At 49.3% G+C, this 18319-nt stretch overlaps 1 protein-coding gene across 2 annotated transcripts in view; it reads left to right on the top strand.

Annotated features, from left to right (window-relative positions):
- The window catches only part of Pax5 (paired box 5), a 165245-nt gene that overhangs the window by 70165 nt on the left and 76761 nt on the right, over positions 1-18319 (top strand). For both annotated transcript variants that reach the window (XM_036179224.1, XM_036179225.1), the window contains exon 7: positions 16421-16550. In XM_036179224.1, coding sequence (XP_036035117.1) covers positions 16421-16550 — 130 coding nt within the window. The remainder of the gene's footprint in view (positions 1-16420; positions 16551-18319) is intronic.

Here is an 18319-nt window from a genome sequence, read left to right as displayed (position 1 = left end):
CTGTGTCTAGCATTCTTTTTTTCTTTTATATTGTTAAGCCTTTCTTTCTTTCTTTCTTTCTTTATTTATTTATTTATTTATTTATTTTCTTTTTGATTTTTTTTTTAATGCTGAATGCTGTTTATTGAAGGAGGGGGGGAGGTCTTAAATACAGGCTTACAGCACAATGGGAGAACCCCGGAGGGCAGAAGTTTGCTTCCGATGTTTTACAATCTTGCATCTAAGCTGTTAATGCCCAATATGTAGGATACACAGACAAGGAACTTCCCTTAAGCATTCAGGAGGGTGGAACCCGGCAGGGAATTAGCATAGGGAAGATATCAAGGTCAAGGTCAGCAAGCAAGGCAACAGTTATACAAAATGGGGGCCAGAACCCTACAGGTCCCCCATTTTACTAAAAAATGTGCTTCTGACTTAGGTTGCATGGGACTTCAGCAGGTCACCTTACCGGTCATGGAGACACCTGCCCAGGCCATATAGGTGCTCTGTCTTAGGTTGGTGAGTGGCCCCCAGGTATTACCTGTCTCTGAATACTCATTATCATACAGGCTCAATCTTGTGTGAGCTGCAGAGTTAACTGCTGCCAAAGATCTCAAGTATAATCACTGTTACATCCTAATCCCTAAAAAAATAAAAAAATAAAAAAAAACTTAGATGAGAAAAGGTCATTAAAATTGTATGTGTAGGTTGGGTTGTGGTAGCACACATCTTTAATCCCAGCACTTGGGAGGCAAAGGCAGACAGATCTCTATGAGTTTGAGGCCAGCCTGGTCTACAAAGCAATTTCTAAGACAGTCAGGACTGTTACACAGAGAAACCCTGTCTCAAAAAAAAAAAAAAAAAAAAAAAGAGTACAAAACTATATATGTATATTTATACACTGTATCACATGCATTATAGTTGTTTTTTAGGTAAACAGTTAGTAGAATAATTCTTTGTTTTTTCAGGCATCCATATTGTTATTTTACCTTCTCCCTCCTTCTCTTGTATTTACCTTGAGCTTCTCTTTCTCCATTTCCCCCATCAGAACACTACGAAATTTTAAACAGAGATTTAAACTGCTCCCCTAAGAGGTTCTGCCCCTGTGTGAGAATGGCCTGGTTCTATGCACCATGGTTTCAGCCTTCTGAGTCTGAAAGATGAGAAATGAGGTGTTGTGGTCTTCCTTTGTTCTGTTTTCACTGAGAGTGGGGTCTGCCCCACCTCCGACACTTTAATTTTGGAAAAATTACAGAAAGTTTTTAGAAAAGTTGTAAAGGTAGATCAGCCAGTTCCCACATACCTCTCACCCAGTTTCCCCTAACATTGATGTCTGACCTAACCACAACTCACTTGTCAAAACTGAGAAACCAATGTTGGTACACTATTCAAAACTCAACTCCATGCTTTCACTTTTGAGCCAAACTGTGCATGGTTTGGAGAAAGCAGGAGTCGAATATAAAGCTGAAGATGGGGTTGTGGGTACCAGAGCCCCTCTCTTTCCTGAGCTCAAGGCTAACACACCTTAAACCTTCGCTCCATACCCAGCATTTCGAGCTCATCACCCAAGCCTCTCAAGGCCAGAAAGGTCGGACTTCATGGAGCAGTGGTCACTGTTTCTTTTCCTTATTTGGGGAAACACATGTGGCATCTGCTGTTAAATGTCTATTGCCTCTTCTTTGCTGTTCCAGCAGCAAGAGCCAAGGCTTGGAAATAGGGTACTCCATCCATTAAAGTCTCAGTAAAACAAGTGGGACCCCACAATGTCTCTTCTCTACTTGTACACTGAGCTCAGGGCGGGGATGGCTGGGCTGAAACTCAGCCCTTTCTTCTCCTGTCCAGAGATAGTTTGGTTTGTTGCACATCCTGCTAGACTTTTCTCAGGAAAGCATGGACTTCTCAGGGTGCTGTCAGGGGATGGGAATGGCAGAAGAAGACACTGGGGTAGGAATAGAGAAACTCCTTTCTGCAAACACATCAGGGATGTCAACCCGTTGTGTAAGTAAATAAAGCACTTCATCGCACAACTGCAGGTGTCTCCTGGTAGCACTGGGAGGCAGGTGGGGACCTAGTCATTGTGTCCTTCTCAGGCAGAGCAATCTGAGGTGTATTTGTTCCAAAACACACATAGTAAGAAGCTGAGTCAGTCCTTGATCTGGCTTTGGCCTCCTAAAGAGCTATGTGGTCCCTCTGCCCACAGCCTGTGGTTTACTGTTCAGGGTTGCTCTGAGCAAACACTGGATTATTTTACTGGAGTATTCCACAGATGAGGAAGTAGAAGTTTGGAGAGGTGAGGCCATAGGTCTGACAGGAAGGGTCCAGTTCCCAGCCAGCCATAGGCTTAGCGTCCTTGCAGGCCACTGCCTCACCATCTGCGTGCTTGGCCTCAGGCACAGCTGTCTGCAGTATGGCAGGGTCTCCTGGGCATTTTTGAGCTGCACCCACAACATCAGGGATACTGGCTCTTTGGTGCCCTCCTCTTGAGGGATGTGCTTCTGTCCATCCTTTTCTGAGCTTGGTTTCTGGGCTGTTCTCATTCTCTTACTACCCAGGCCAATCCCTTTCTCTCATTACGTGTCTTCAGGGTTTTTCCTGTGAATGGGCTCTAGAAACTGTACTAGGCACATAGGAGACGAGAAGGAACATGGCAGATAAAAGTAGCTGCCCTGAGGGAGCTTCCATTCTCCAGGAACAAAGACAGCACCTGACCTAGAGGCCTAGGAACTTCTGTGGGTCCAAATGGATTCTCCCTCCTGCTGGGCTCTGAGCATCCTGCCTCTTTCACCTGCTGTTTCCTGGGACAGTGGCACATTCTAGTGGCTGTAGTGGAGGCTCAGGATGATTCCTCCCTGGAGGCCTGGCATTCTGCAGTGCCCCAATATGTCACCATGGGCTGAGGGCAGGTCCCCAGGCTGTTCTTGGGGCTCATGTGCGCACGCACGTGATTTACCGCACCTCGCCATGCCACATGTCTTTGAAATTACAGTGCCCATTTCCTGCTGAAATAATTTCCACAAAGAGTGGCTCCTATTACCACAAGAGGCGTGCAGACGTCATGATTTATTATTATTTATGGTCCCAAGGCCTTGTTTATGCAAGACGGGTTAGGTGCGTGCGATAGAAATGCCATTATGCAAATGACATTGAATGTCCTTACTGCGCCTAAATAATTTTTGTGTTGGGCGATTAAACCTCATCTGTTATTGATATGGGCTGCAGTCGGGCTATTACAGAGTCCCAACAGTACTTACTTCCAGTAATGGGAAAATTGAGAGAGAGAGACCAACACAATTGCCTCAAGTGGGCTGTGGTGGTCTGGAAGGAGCTAACACCTCTGAGGCCTGAGCAGAGAGAGCCATGGACTCCTCAGGATAAATAAGGCAGGCAGCATGGGCAATAAATTAAGTCCGGGTTGGACTGGACGCCTTGGAGGATTTGCGGCCCCTCAGTCTTGTGATTTAGCTATTTGATTTAGCCAGGGGACCAGAGCTGGGGCTGAGGGAGATGCCAGGGCGGAGGGGAGGGGACCAAGGGTGGCCTCCATGATGCTGGGCGTCCAATCTGCTTTGACCACGTTGCTTCTGCGCTCTCCTGCCCGTGTGTGCTCCCACTCCCACCCCCCCCCCCCTTTTTTTGACACAGCTGTGAAGTCCCATTTTGATCAGTGTTGATAGCTTATGAATTCCAAAATTGACAAAATTTACAGAAAAATGAGGATAATCCATCTTCCTTAGCAGCCTGTCAGGAGCTGGCCATACTTCATAATCTCCAATTACAGATGCTATTTTCCGACATTTACATGCAGATATTAGAACCAAATGAAAATGAGAAACAAAGAGAGAATGGAAATGCAGCTATTTATATGTATAAAAGACAAACAGGTAAATTCGAAACATTTAGATTGGATTTGGTGGTCCCTCTAGGAGGCTGGAAAGAGACAGTCGGAAGCACGTGGGGTTTGAGAACAAAATGGTGAGACACGTGGTCTGCCCCGGGGTCTGGCAGTTTGGGCTAAAAATGGGGTAAAAACTGAGGACATTTGTCTGGGAGTAAAGGGTACAATAGGGTCCTCCCCAGGGCTGTTACGCAGATTTCACAAAAGGACAAGCTTAGAACCATCCACATTTACCGGGGTGGGGGATGGGGAGGGAGAGTGTCTGCCACTGGTGTTGACTTTTTCTCCAAGGCAGAGATCAAAAAAGTTGATTCATTCTGATGACACATGCATAAACTCCCCTTGACAAGGGGACTCGGGAAGGTACCACTGCCCGTCATCAGAAGGGCTCTGGCCAGGTGCACAAGGAGTTGCCAATAACTTTTCAAACGGGGTATAAATAATAAAATTAATGGGGACTGAAGGAGTACCGAGAGAGATCATCCCTGCTTCCTTCTCGAGGCTAGTCTGGCAGAGAGGAGGGCATGGGAGGCGGTTTAGTGATGAAAATGTTCCTCCCATAGAATTGAAGGGAGAACAGCCTGGTTGCCCTCTCAGCTGTATGTGGCATTGGCTTCTGGAAAGCCAGGGATATTAATTAGCACCGCTTTGGATTAAACTCTCCCAACCATGTCGGATGGTACGATTTTTCTCTTTGTGAGCTTGACACAGGGTGGCAAGGAGAAGCCTGCCTGGGTTTCTCAGCCTCCCATTACACCAAACTTGTCTTCCCCTTAAGAATCAAATCTCCTCCTAGTCTGGAAATGAAAATGAGATATTTGGGGGCTTTGCCGGGCAGTTGGGCTCAGAGGCCGTTTTGTTGGATGAATGCAGGGATTGGAGGTGGGTCTCAGTTGCCTTTGACTTGAGAGCTTTTGTTTGTTTGTGCAAAGCTTGTTTCTAGCCTGCATGTTCGTGTTATCTGAGCCTTGATTTGTAGGAAAGAGCTAAATGGATGTAGTATCTCTGAAAGGGGAACAAGGTATGCTTTAAACCAACTCCAACTGAGCCTTTAGAAGTGTGTTTGTTTACATGTATAGTCTCAAGGCAAATGGCTTGCTTGTTTAAATAAATTATAGGCATTAGCCTTGAAAACAATTATTATGCTTTGTTTCCTGTTCCAAGGTGCAAGCTTCATGAAATTAACACATAACTGCAAAGTGCAAACAGTGTGTAATGAAAATCAGAGGCTCTTAAGTAAACTTAACCTTGACAAAAAGGAACATAAGCAGAAAATACCACTGCCACTGAGCCCACTTTTTCTTTACTATTAACTCAGATAAAATTTGGGCTTCTCCAGAATTGCTTGAACCTAAAGCCAGCCAGCATCTTCTTCCGTCAGCTTCTAGTAACGTCAGTGTGTCATCTTCAGTAAAGAACACAGCGGCTGTGAGCCAACTAATGGGCAGGTGCCCAGCTTTTCCTTAACGATGCTAAGAATACCACGCCCTTCCTTTCTCTATTGTTTCCCATGATAGGATTAATTGTTAATGTTGACATTCGATCTGAGAATGGCTGTCCTTTGAATTTATCATGTAGGAGCTTTCTGGGGTCTGGAGCTATACCTCAGTGGTAAAAGGCTTGCCTAGCATACATGTGCCCTTGGGTTCAACCCTAAGCATTACAAACACCCAAATCCTGTAAAAGCTTACTGTATTAATAGCAAGAATGGGAGGAAACAGTTCAATGGTTAAGAGTGCTTGTTGCTCTTGCAGAGGGCATGAGTTTGGTTTCAGCACCCACATGGTGGCCCATAACCTCCTGTGACTTCAGTTCCAGGGAGTCTAATGCTCTCTTCTGCCCTCTGAAGTCACTGCATTTACCTAGTTATTATAAATTTGCACAGGCAAACACACACACAGAAAAATTAAGAAAAAGAATAAATGGTAAAATTAGTGACATCTGTAGTTGGGCCAATCTGAAAGCATTTTATTTTTAAAAATATTTAAAATTGTATTATTTGTTATGTATGCACACACGTATGGGTGTGTGTGGGGGGGGGGCTAAGGGGTAGGGGTAGGGGTGGGTTCGTGTGAGTGCATTGCCCATAGAGGCCAGAAGAGGGCATTGGAGTCCCTGGAGATTGGTTTATAGATCTTTGTGAGTAATCCAGCACAGGTGCTGGGAATTGGGTCCTGAGACTAGAGCTCTGGTCCTGTGCAAGAGCAGTATGTACTTACTCTTAAGCATCAAGCAACCTCTCCACCCTGGCCTGGTAGTGTCTTCCAGAAGAGGTCGTTATTGGGCCAGGATCTAGGGGCAGAGAGGCAGGACTTGGACAGAGGAGGGAGTGGCCAGAGGGGGAGGTTCAGTTAGCAGTAGGTTGAAGATGCTGTAGACTGTGCAAAGTCGTATCTGGCCTTGCCGATGGCACTCCTGCTCTGGACTGCAGCTCTTCATCACAAGGCAGTTGAGAAACAGAGTAATGCACATAGACTTGGGAATCAGCACATGCATTTTACCCCTGCTCTGTGTGTTCCTCAGCCTCAGTGTCCTCACCTTTGAGATGACAGTGACTGAGGATTGTTCACGGAGGTGTTCATCTCTTGCACTTTGGAGACGTACTGCTGAAGCGGGTGGTTTTCACACATTCATGGGACTTGGCACCGGGACCTTATGTTCACAGTCTGTAAGGGGGTTTGCAATACCCTTCAGGGTTGTTCAGGGGATTAAGTGAATCAATACCTTTTTAACCTGCAGCAGTCCCCTGTGTGTAGGAAGCATGCAGAACACACGTGCTATTTCCAGTTTTTAAGGTGTATTAGGATTTCTTTGAGATCTAGCAGAGTCCTCTAAACTGTAGGCTGTGGATCTGTGTTCATGACTTTCTTAGTCTTCTTTTTCTGGAAGGTTCATCACAGTTTCTGTTTGGCCAAGGGAATCTTTGGTGACAAAGAGAGCATTCCCTTCAAGGCTTGCTGTGCTGGCCTTTGCAGAGAATTGCCTGTTAGTGAGTCTTTTCTGACAGGGAACAGAAGGTGCAGAGAAGTGACCTTTTGGCCTAAGGGAGGGACTCAGAGGGAGGGGTGGGGAGAATAGGCATGGTTCTACCCTGCTCTGCTAGTGGAGAGGGTCAGAAGAAGGGTCTGCCCCCACCCCGCCCCACCCCACCCTTGGCCTGCCCCTACTCTGTCTGATACTCAGGAAGGAAGTGTTCCCATTATCATTTCCTCACAGTCCCAGGAAAACCTCCCTCTCCTCCTCATAGCTAGAAGGCGTGAAAGAGAGTGAACTGTGGCCATCTTGGGATGGCTCCTCTCCTCCCATGTCAGGTACCTGACATGATGAAAAGGGTCCCCCTTTTTCATCTCCCACTCAGACCTCTTGGTAGATAACAGTCCCACGTTTTTCTTGAGAGGAATGACCCTCCCTGCCTATTGCTAGCTCTGTAGCAGGATGGGGAAAGCGCGCAATTTGGCTGCCTGGAGATGGAGCTTTGTTTCTGGAATGTTCCTTCCTTCTGCACATGAACTGATTGATCAGCCAAGCAGAGCTGGGGCAGGCCCAAGCCTACAGTGAGGCTTCCTCTCCTATCCTCAGGCCTCAGCCCTGCAGGCCCTCACCTTTCAGGTGGCCCCAGATGTGGGTGTCAGTTCTCAACATGTTCCAAGACTCAAAGCTTTGTCAGGACAATGAGGGTGTCCTTGTCAGGAGAACCTTCCTGTTTGTATCTGGGGACATGCGTGAACTTGCCGCCGATACCACACTGGTTGGGGTGGAAGGAGGTGAATTGAATCTTTTGTCACAGACACAGTTACTTCCCACCTACACCCCGACCAGAGAAGAGGTGCAGGAGGGGCAGTGGAGGCACTGGAGCCCTGTATGGAGTCAGACAGGAAGACACCAGCCTGGGACGCTCAGGGGACATTTGATGGAACTGGAGTAGAGAAAGCTCACCCAAGGCCTCCGGGGACAGACTGAGCACTGTTCCCAAGGCTGGCTATGTGGCAGTAGAGTGGCCCCAAGGCACACACTGGTGAGCTCTGAGCACCAGAGAGAGACTGGCATCTTACCTTTGGGCCCCAAGCCTTGAGGCTCACCTAAAGCCTACCAAAGGCCAGAGAGAAGGTTTCTCCAGTACTCTGCTGAAAGTTTCCCTGGGACAGAAGGCATGCCGTCTGACCCCACTGATCCCCTGGCATGTCCCTGTGTTTCCCATCCCACCTGCGTTTCCCATCCCACCTGGAAGCTTTTTGAGGTGCTCGGGGGTTGCAGAGAGCAGACACAGACAGAAGCAAGAGGCATCATCCAACTTTGCATGTGTCTCCTTGGAAACCCTTCGCTCTGCTGGGAATTAATTGTTTTGACCCACATATGGCCACAGCCATAGAAAGCCAAACAGAGGATTTGCCAGCCCTGTCCCTGCCATGTACTTCTGCTAGCGAGTTGGAAGAACTTTGACATCACTTCTCCTTCCCTTGACACCGTGAAGCACCCCCACCCCACCCCCCCACCCCCGGCCATCGCTGGCTGAGCTTGGATTGGGTTCCAGATGTTTGTGTCACCTCTGTTTGAGGCTGGGTCAGGAGCTGCTGCCACAGAGATAAGGGAGACTCAGTCTCTCCTTTTGAAACTGGCCCTCTAGCTGGAGGATGGGGACCCTGAGTAGTTGAGACTGCAGTGGTGATGTAGGCTGGGTAGAGATCTGCACAGTGAGCTGTTTTAGGAACACAGAGGAGGGAAATCAGGGAGGACTTCCAGGAAGAGGGGGGCCTTTCAGGATCCTTGACAACCCTTGCCCCTGCTGACAGTGCCGGTCGTACTTTGTAGATGACAAATAGTATGACTGTGTTGTTCATAGTCTGATACTATGACTATGGTCATTCATTCATAGTCTACATTCAACAAAAAGTTTATTTTTAAATTTTGATTCATTTCTTTTTATTTGGTTAGTAGAGACAGAATGTTAACGCTGTTGGATTGCGGTTATTCTTTTGAGATCGTCGTAGACGCACACAGAGTACCGCAGAGGGATCTCACGCCTCTCTCACCGGGTTTCCCACAGTGACCTCACAGCTGGGCGTGGCAGCCGGCAGCTCCGCCCTTATGGAGTCAGCAACGCCGCGTCTGCGCCACCGCTTCTCACCCGTTTCAGTGACGCACTTTCCACCCTAACATTTTTGTTACTGTCCTGTTTAGCGGGTGTTTTTCAAGTTTCTTGTTGCTCTCTTGACTGTTCTTAAACATGCCTAGTCATGGGGAATAAAAAAAGAGAGAGAATAGAAAAGGATCTGGCCTCCAAGATTGAGTTCATATTACTCCCCTCTATGTTTTTGTGGCCTTCTGAAACTGGTCACAAATCTCCAAATTCCAGGTAGGAAAAGGAGCCGAGAACAGGACGTGTGTGGCCATTTTCACGTGGCATGAGCTTAGGGGAGACCTGGCGCTGGCCTGCCTGAGGGAAGTCTTCTCCCAGTCTACCTGGGCCCCTGGGTTGAAGGACAGGCACCCAGCAGACAAGAGAACACCTGGGCTCCCTCCTGAGCGTCTTTCCTCATCTGCTCACTCTGCAGGGTCCCAAGGACATGAGGGACTGGCAGGGATGTGGCCCGGAAGGTGACAGGCAGGAGGAAGGTGTGAGGTCTCCTTTCTCCAGAACAGTCCCCGAAGGCAGAGGCTGGGGTGAGGAGTGGCAGCCTGGAGGAGCCGGGCAGGCACAGGGGAGAGGGGCAGAGAACAAACGTCTGGCTGTCCTTGGCCTCTTGGATGATCTCTTTATGTCACAGGGGCTGGGGGCTGCTGGTAAGCTCGGACTGGATACCTGAAAACAGCCAGTTAATGGGGGGACTGAAAACAGCCAGTTAATGGGGGGACTGAAAACAGCCAGTTAATGGGGAGGACTGAAAACAGCCAGTTAATGGGGGGGGGGGACTGAAAACAGCCAGTTAAGGGGAATTTGTTTTGTCTGGGTTCTGAGGGATGCAGTCTGTCCACCAGCTAAGACATGATGGCAGAAGGGTGAGGAGGCTGGCTACCCAGCATCTCTAGTCAGGATGCAGAGACAGGAATGCTGTGCTCGGTTCCTGCCAGACATTGTCTCATTTCACTACCAATGTTTGAAGCAAATCTTTTAAAGACATTGAGCAGAGTGTAACCAGCCCATTCATCACACCTGAAAAGTCAGCAAATTCCTTGATGTTATCAAGCACAAGTTTCCCATTTTATAGCATGATGTTTTTATTTTAATTTTTTTTTCATTTTCTATATCAACCAGAGTTCCCCCTCCCTCCCTTCCTCCCACTCCCCCCCCACCTCCCCCCCATCCCCCATCCACTCCTCAGAGGGTAAGGCCTCATTGGGAGTCAACAGAGCCTGGCATATCAAGTTGAGGCAGGGCCAAGCCATGCACAATGTTTTACAGTTTGCCTGAATCGGGGTACATACTGAATTGACTGACACATCTCCAAGAGTCCTTCAGCGTGGTGGCCTCCTTGCCTCTCCTTCCTCACCTTGGAATTAACTTCATGGAGATGGAGATCGTATTTTGTCTTGTGGGCCAGTGATAACAGCAAAGAACACTAGAAGAGAATTAGAGATCATAGAGTGAATGGCCCCAGATGGAAGTCTCTGGAAACCATGAGGTGTTCTTGGGGGAAGAACCCTTACTTCCCGAGTCTCAGTCTTCAGGCCAGGCCCTGAGGACTCTCCTTTGCTCCTCTAGCTTCCTCTGGGTGGAGATGAGCAAGTGTCTGCTCCTTCAGGATGGGAGTGGGTGTCCTAGCTCTGACTGGGCTCCCAAGGGCCATCTGAGGCCCACAGTACCCCAGCATGGAAGTCCCCGGTGCAGGGCTGGCTGAGTCACACTCCCAAAGTCTCACCCCCATGCTGCGCCCACTTCTCACCGCCCCTTCTCACGTGTCTGTTTCTTCTCTCCTCCATGCTATGGCAGTGGTGCCCGGTGCTGATGAGGCAATACATGGTGCAGCCCCAGACAGTCCTTTTCCAGGTAATTTCCTAGGGACCCAAATGACTCCGAGTCTGCGGCTAGGATTCCTCAACCTCTCAGTACTTGTCCCCAGCTTGCTTCCCTCTCCCATCCATCAGGTTTCCATGAGCTTCCTGCAGGCAGGCAGCAAGGCTTTAGAAGGAGCACACCGTTTCACCCTGTCTCGCTTGCACGGCCTTTCCCTCCAGAATGGGCCTAGGAGACACGGAGCTGGGACAAGAGTCCCATGTGGTCACTCTAAGCTCCATTTCTGTCTACCATCGGGCCGAGATGTCAAATGACAGATAACAGTGAAGTGCCCCCACCTCTCTGCTCCTCAGAGTAGCCACACCAGATGGGGTGGCCCTGAGCATCTTTGTCACTGTTATTCAAGAGAGAGCGAGCGAGGCCAACCGTACACTGGAGCCTACTATCTGTCAAGGAGGGTGCACAGTCTGAGCTGGTGGTCACGGCCTCTGGGAACTCAGGGGAGTCTGTGACTGCAGGTGTAGGGGGTTGAGGCCGCTGTGTGTGTGGGACTGAGCAGTCTGTGAACTGCTGACCTCGGTTACTGTTTCTTTCTGGGTCATGGGCAAGGACAGCAGCAGCGGTTCCCAGGAGAGGGAGCAGGAGCTGACGTGACAGCTTCAGACAAACACTGAAGGGCTCAGAGAAGGGGAAAATGGGGAACACAGCTGGGGTCTGTGACTGTCTGTGGCGGGGGTGGCTGGGATGGGGTGTTGTGCCCAGGAGTGTGGGTACATCAACACACACTGTGTGAGCCTCTCCCCACCCCATTGGCTGGCCTTGGCTTCCCAACAGTGAGAACTGGAAGAGGACAGACATTGTACCAGGAGCACCGGGAGCGCTCTCCTCCGGCTCATCTTTACATCCATCTGTCTTCCTTTTCACGTGTGTCTATCTCTCCCAGGTCCCATTTTCTACAAAGGACTTGCAGTAGTCTGAGAAGTGATTGAACTTGTCTGTCAGGCTAAGGAGTCTACATGTAGCCTAGAGAAAAGGGGATGCTGTTCTTCCAGGGCCCAGCAGTGATGTCTGGGTAATAGCTGAACACTGAATTTGACTGAGCTTCCTGCCAGCCAAAGCAAGAGGGGATATACAATGGTTTCTAATGTTCTAGTTGTTTGATCAGAGGCAAATTAACAACTCAACATGGGAAATAACCTTTTTTCCCCAGTGAATTATGAGAAAGGAAAGGAATTTGAATATTCTAATGGTCAGTGTCTCCAGAGGTTAAAAAATACCTTTGTATGACCCTTTTCTTTTTATTGTCTTAAATAAATGTACTTCTCCAGGGGCTTTAACCAACACTGGACAGGGACCTAACTTTCTTGTCACCTGCTTGATGAGGAGTCCAGGTGGGAGGAGGCAGGGCATGTGACTGTCACTTGGAGCTGCTGTTTAAAAACTTTCTAGTTAATTCCTTTGTTAATTTCTGCTTTTTGAGATAAGATCTCACTGTGTAGCCCAGGCTGGCCTGGATCCCCCTGCCCCATGGCTGATAAGATTATAGGCATCTGCTGCCATTCCTAACCTCCAGTAAATTCTTGAGATCTGTAGTTTATATCATATGGATGGATAACCCATTCATTCATTAATTTATTCATTTGTTCAATACACACTCGGGCATGGGGGAGGCTGTATGGAGGCCCTATGTTCTGAAAAAAGAGAGACAAACAGATGTTTTATATGGAGGTGTTATGACAGAGTCCTATCAAAAAGCCACGTGGTGAGGAAGCGTAGGAGGAGTGGTGACTTTGTTGGTGGCTATAGAGCCAGGGATGGCTTCGTCAGGGAGATCATGTTTGAGCTGGGTCTTATGGACAGTGCAGGAGCTCCAGACATACCGAGATAGGCCCTCTAGGTAGAGACAGTTTGGAGCCTGGAATGTTGGAGGCACAGCCCATTCAGCCACGTTTGTGGAAGCCTGGGAGATCAGAGAGAACACAGAAGCCCTTAAAACACCCCAGACAGCTCCGAGGATAGACTGGAGGGAAACCTGAACTCCCACATAAAAGACAGCACCCTGCTCCTAGAGGAGGGATTGTCAGATCCCAACAACAGAGGCTGGAACCCTGCTGGGTGGTGACAAAGTTGTTGAAGCCTTGTTTGTTTGTGAGAACCATAGCCCACAAGCCTGGGCCCCTTAGTCAGGTTCTGGGCCTCCTGAAAGCCAGTGGTGTTTAGTGACAGAGTGGGCCTTCCCTATGTGTTGAAAGTACATAGTCTTGCAAACCCAATTGTTTGGAGTGACTCCATGTACTTTGTCTGCTGCTGAACAGAATCAAATTGGTTTCCACCTGGAAATTTAAATACATGAGGAGGCAGGAAATCTCTATCGGCCACACTTTCTGCACCTGGCTCTGTCAGTCTCCTAGGGGGAAACCTAAGCTTTCCCTCACAGGCTGGGCTGTCAGCCACCTCTGCAAATGAAGTCCTGGAGGCCGAGGCTGGGTTGGGTGTGAGGGGTGTGCTGACTCTTGGCTGGGATGCTGAGGGCCTGGAGGAACATGCTCATTGTTGATCTTTGTATCCATGGAAGAGGTCCAACGTGGTCCACTTCTTCAGTTGTGCCCCATCCTGGTCTGGCTCCCTCCTTCCCTTCACCTCTCAGTTCTGCTCAGCTGTTCCAACCCAAGGGATGGAGCTTGCTCAGCCCACCCCCCCAGAAATCTTTCCTGACCACACCACCACCCTAGAGAATGAATGGCTCTGTGCTCTTCTCCATCTTGGCTGGACTTTCTGGGGCTCTGCATCTTTCTCCGGGAGCTTGTGGAGGGTTTCTTCTGTCTCACAGACCCACATGCACACAGCAGGGCCTAGCATGGGTGAAACAAATGTCTACTCACTGTGCTCAGGCATCCAGGGAGACACAGGAAGAGGATCTAGGACCCATGTCCAGGCATCCAGGAACTGGATCTCAAAGGAGACCCTCCCAGAGGCACTGCCGGCACTGAAGGGGGTAGCTGCCTCTGGTGAGCTTTTATCTCAGATGCAGTCTCAGCAGACTAGAGGCTAGGGCATGCTCAGTTCTGTCCTACAGGGAGGGAATACAGACAGCGACCTTCTCCAACAGCTCCCTGCCGCATGGGCTGCAGACATGCTCTTCAAACACCATTGTTTCCACCTCACAGCAAGAAATGTATTTTCCTCTCTACCCACTGATATGTGAACCATGATTTACAAAACAGGACTTAACTTCTCTAGGTGTGGAAGCCTCAGTCTCTGTTCTATTCCTTCTAATTCCGTTACCAATGAGCTGGGGAAATAGCTCAGCCAGTAGACTGCCTGCCTGGCATGCATGATGCCTTGAGTTCAATCCCCAGCATAGCAGGAAATTGAGTGTTCTGATCCATGCTTGCTATCCTGGCCCTGGGGCAGTGAATGTAGAAGGATCAGAAGTTCAAGGTCATTTTCACCTACACAGTAAGTTTAGGCTAGCCTAGGCTACGTGAAACCCTGCCTCAAAACAACCCCAAAATAGCAGCAACAAGAACCCACTAAAAGAAAAAACAAAAACAAAAAACCTAACTTCAAATAGTTGGAACCAACTGTTTGATTTCATCACTGTTAGGGGTTTGGGCCTCACAGTTGGATAATCATTAGGGTAACTGTCAAGATGCTGGGGTGAGATGGACCCATGTTTGAATCCTGATGCCTACGTGCTATGTGGCTTTAAACACATCCCATTTCTTCTAGAATTGACATCTCAAGCTCTTGCATTGAGAAATGGAATAACACAGCCCCCTTCATGGGCAAAGCTTGAGGCTGAGATGGAAGTCACAGGTGAAGTCCTTGACATAGTGGTCTCTAAAAATCGGAAAGTACTTCCTGCACAGTGGAGCTGAGAGGGAATGCAGGCCCTGGTGTCCCAAGGTGGTGCCCATTGAGGACAGCTCGGCCAGAACCCTTGGGGCTTATCAATCATCTTCCAAAAACATGTAACGAAGAATCCCTAGGCCCATAACAGGCAAGGGAGAAGCCAAGCTGGGTGTCACGTCTACCTGCACCAGGGACCATTAGAAAAGTGCAATAATTAACATGATGTGCTATCGGCACAGGGGTAGATAAATAGACCAATGAAACAGGATCCAGGCTGGGAAGCCATCTGTGCGCATATGGAACCTTGATATATGGGTAAGGAGATGTACAAATCAGCAGGGAGAGATGGGCTCTTAATAACCAGCAAGGGGCAACCGGTTATCCATTCAGAAGTAGGGAGAAGGAAGAAATTAGATTTTTATACCAGACACAAAAATCAATCCCAGGTGGATTAGAGGCCTAAATGCAAAAGGCAAAGCCACCTAATATGGTCAGCTCCAGGTCCTGCCCAAACTCCACAGGCACAAACATGGCCTTGTGGAAGAGAGAAGGAGGCCTTGGGGAGGGGCACAGGGATACTCATACAAGATGGCCTGTGGCAGTGAAGACAGGAACAGGCCTTAGTCACCATCCCGTCTCACCTGCTCTGGAAAGTCTCCTGGTGACCATTCTGCAGGTGACATGTGTCCCGCTCCACCTACTGGCCCTGCCAGGTGGCACCTCAGAAACAGAAGCCATCATTTCCCCAAGTCTGCAAGGAATTCCCAAGTCATAGGCTACTCACCCACCTGCTGCTGTCCCTGCCTGCCAAGTATGTCATCTTGCACAGACAGGGATGTGACCTCCATTGGCAAGGCCAGGCTCCAGAGAAGCCCCCAGCCAAATTTGGTACACACAACCAAATTCTCTGGCTGAGGTGTTTGCAGGGGTTTGGGAAGGAGGCAGAAACATGCTGTTTGTGGCTATAATGTGGTCTTTCCTTGAATGGGAAGGTCTAGGCTGATATCTTTTCTGCCTTCCCTGGAAGCTGTTCTGTAAAGGTTTCATGACTCATCACAGGCTTGGATTTCATGAGTGACTTAAAGAAATGGGCATGACTCACCACCCAGCACATTTGGTTGTCATGGGTTTGATAAATCTGACGTCTGTACCCGGAATATTCAGCACACAAGTGTTCATATACTTCCAGAATCCAAGTCACTCATCAAACTGTGACTCAGTTGGCTCTATGTACTGAATTAGGACTGAGAACCTTTGGTCAGCTAGCCCCTGGATTGGGATTCTGTCTGATCTTATGTGGACACAACCCTCCTCCTCTCGAACCCCAATTTGTCCATCTGTGAAATGGGTCTGGATTAGGTGATCCCTCCAACTCCTCTTTAACGCTTGTTTCGGGGGTCCCACCCTGTTGTCGGAGAGCTCCCAAACCAGAAACCTTGCAGCCACTGTCCTTGGAGGTCGACTCTTGTTTCTGCCTTGCTTGCTTTGGCCCCCTGCCTGCCTCTGGGGTTGAGCCGGGAAATCTGGCAGTTTGATCTGACTTTGGGGATGCTGTGTGGACTCCTGCCCATCTTTTCCCCCCGGGAACAGTGGTAGGTTCTGGATACATGTGCTGCTCCGTTGAGCTGCATCTACCCTTTCAGCCTGGGTTTCCCAGAACCGCTATGGACAGATCATGGCCTTGCATCTGATCAGGGTGCCTCTGGGCTCCATGCTGAGATGTCTGCTTCCTCTTTCAGACCACAGAGTATTCAGCCATGGCCTCGCTGGCTGGAGGCCTGGATGACATGAAAGCCAACTTGACAAGCCCCACCCCTGCTGACATCGGAAGCAGTGTGCCAGGCCCACAGTCCTACCCCATTGTCACAGGTGAGCATACTTGAATGGGGATTTGGTGGTGGTGGGGAGAGAGAGAGAGAGAGAGAGAGAGAGAGAGAGAGAGAGAGAGAGAATGAATGTGAGGTGGGAAGTTGTTCTTGATGCTTTTGGATATGCTGGCCCCCGCTTTAATGAGGCTATAAGGTCCCAGCTCAGGTCAGGTGGCAGACTGCTGAGGAACACAGGTTGTGGCCCAGATGCGGCATGAATGCATGCTGCTCCGATATATCTACAGGAGAATCAGTGCTGGGAGAGGCAGGGCCGCCCTGTCAGAGAGGCCCCTGTGGTGGGGCCAGGCTCTCAAAGGTCTGGGATTCCTCCCTTTCATGAACTGGGAAATCTGTTGGTCGGCATCAACCTCCAGGAGTAGAGAGACTCTTTGTAAGGTATCACTGGCATTTCAGACTTCCCAGCAGAGGCTGGGTACAGAAGGGCTGGGAGGGGCTGGGTATTAGCCAAGCAGCTGGCTTTCCCAGCAGCCTTCACTATCACCGGCAGTGTGGAGACTGAGAGCTGGGCCCTCAGGCTGCTGGTGCAGCTCTACAACAGAATGCTGCCCAACATGTGCTGGACCTGAGTTCTGTCCTGCACAGGCCTCCACTCCCTGTGGGGTTCCAGCTGTGTGTGTCAGCCATGTCATCTTAGGTGAGTGGTATCAGAATTCCAGCTGTGCCTTTCTGATCTGTGTGCTGGGAACAGTGACAACGGCTGCAGTGTAGGGCTCTTGTGAGGATGACTAGGTTCCCACACTCGAGGAGCTTGGACTCTTGCCTAGCACAAAGTAATCACCCAGCAAGTGGTCTGCTGTGATTCCTCAGACCCCTCTCATGCTGGTCATGGTAGCTTGCTGTTGTAGGGAGTTCCCTTCTCCAACCCAGCCCTGTGGAGCCCTGGAACAGTCACTATACCAGCTCTGGGAGGGTGTCTCACTCAGGAGGCAGGAAGGTCTCAGAATATGGAACAGACAGACAGTGGGGACTGGTGAGCTATACTGGGGCTTGGAATTAGGGATCCAGCCAGAGATGATGGCAAGATGTCTCCATTGGGTGATGGACATAACCTCAAAGTATTAACAGAGCCAAGAAATTCTTATGTATTAGAATTTGAAGAGAAGGGGTGAATGAGGCAAGAGTTGAGGCCCAGGGGTCCCTCAGTGACAAGACTAGAGGCCCGACTCTGGGACCTAACAGTTAAGTCAGCCAGCCCTGGGGCTGGGGGGTGGGGGTGGGAGTAACCGCGTGCAGGTCTGGGTACTATCTGACAGGGTCTGGCAGAGCAAGAATGACTTGTCCTCAGTTTAGCTAAGTTGGGGAACAGCCTGAGTCCAGGTGAGCTTCAGGGAGGGGATGCATGGAAGGGATGCCAGCCAGTGAGCTCCAGTCAGTGGGGTGTTTGCTGAGGACCCCTGCCGGGGCTCACCAGGGACCTCAGGGACAGTATTTCCATTCTTTATACAGGAGCAGAAGCCAAGCTCAGACATGCTCGCTGTGTGGAGTAAAAAGCTGAGTTACAGTCACCCTAGCCTTCTAGGAGACCGCCCTGCAGAGGAAAAGTTTTGGGCAGGATTTAGGAAATAAGTTTGGGTACATGCTTATAATAGTCCAGTGAACACTGAGGCTTAAGATCCTTGTCTGTGGGAATGAGATGCATGTTTGCTAGCTAAGGCTAATCTAGCCTTCAGATAAATCTAATTGGGCCTCATGGGGCTTTTAGAGAATTTGAGCCAAGACTTAAAAAAAAAAATCTAGCCTCCTGTCTTC

Source organism: Onychomys torridus, chromosome 2 (genome assembly GCF_903995425.1).
Source record: "Onychomys torridus chromosome 2, mOncTor1.1, whole genome shotgun sequence".
NCBI lineage: Eukaryota > Metazoa > Chordata > Mammalia > Rodentia > Cricetidae > Onychomys > Onychomys torridus.
Note: the sequence above shows the minus strand (reverse complement) of the source record. Positions and strands in the feature narration are given on the sequence as shown.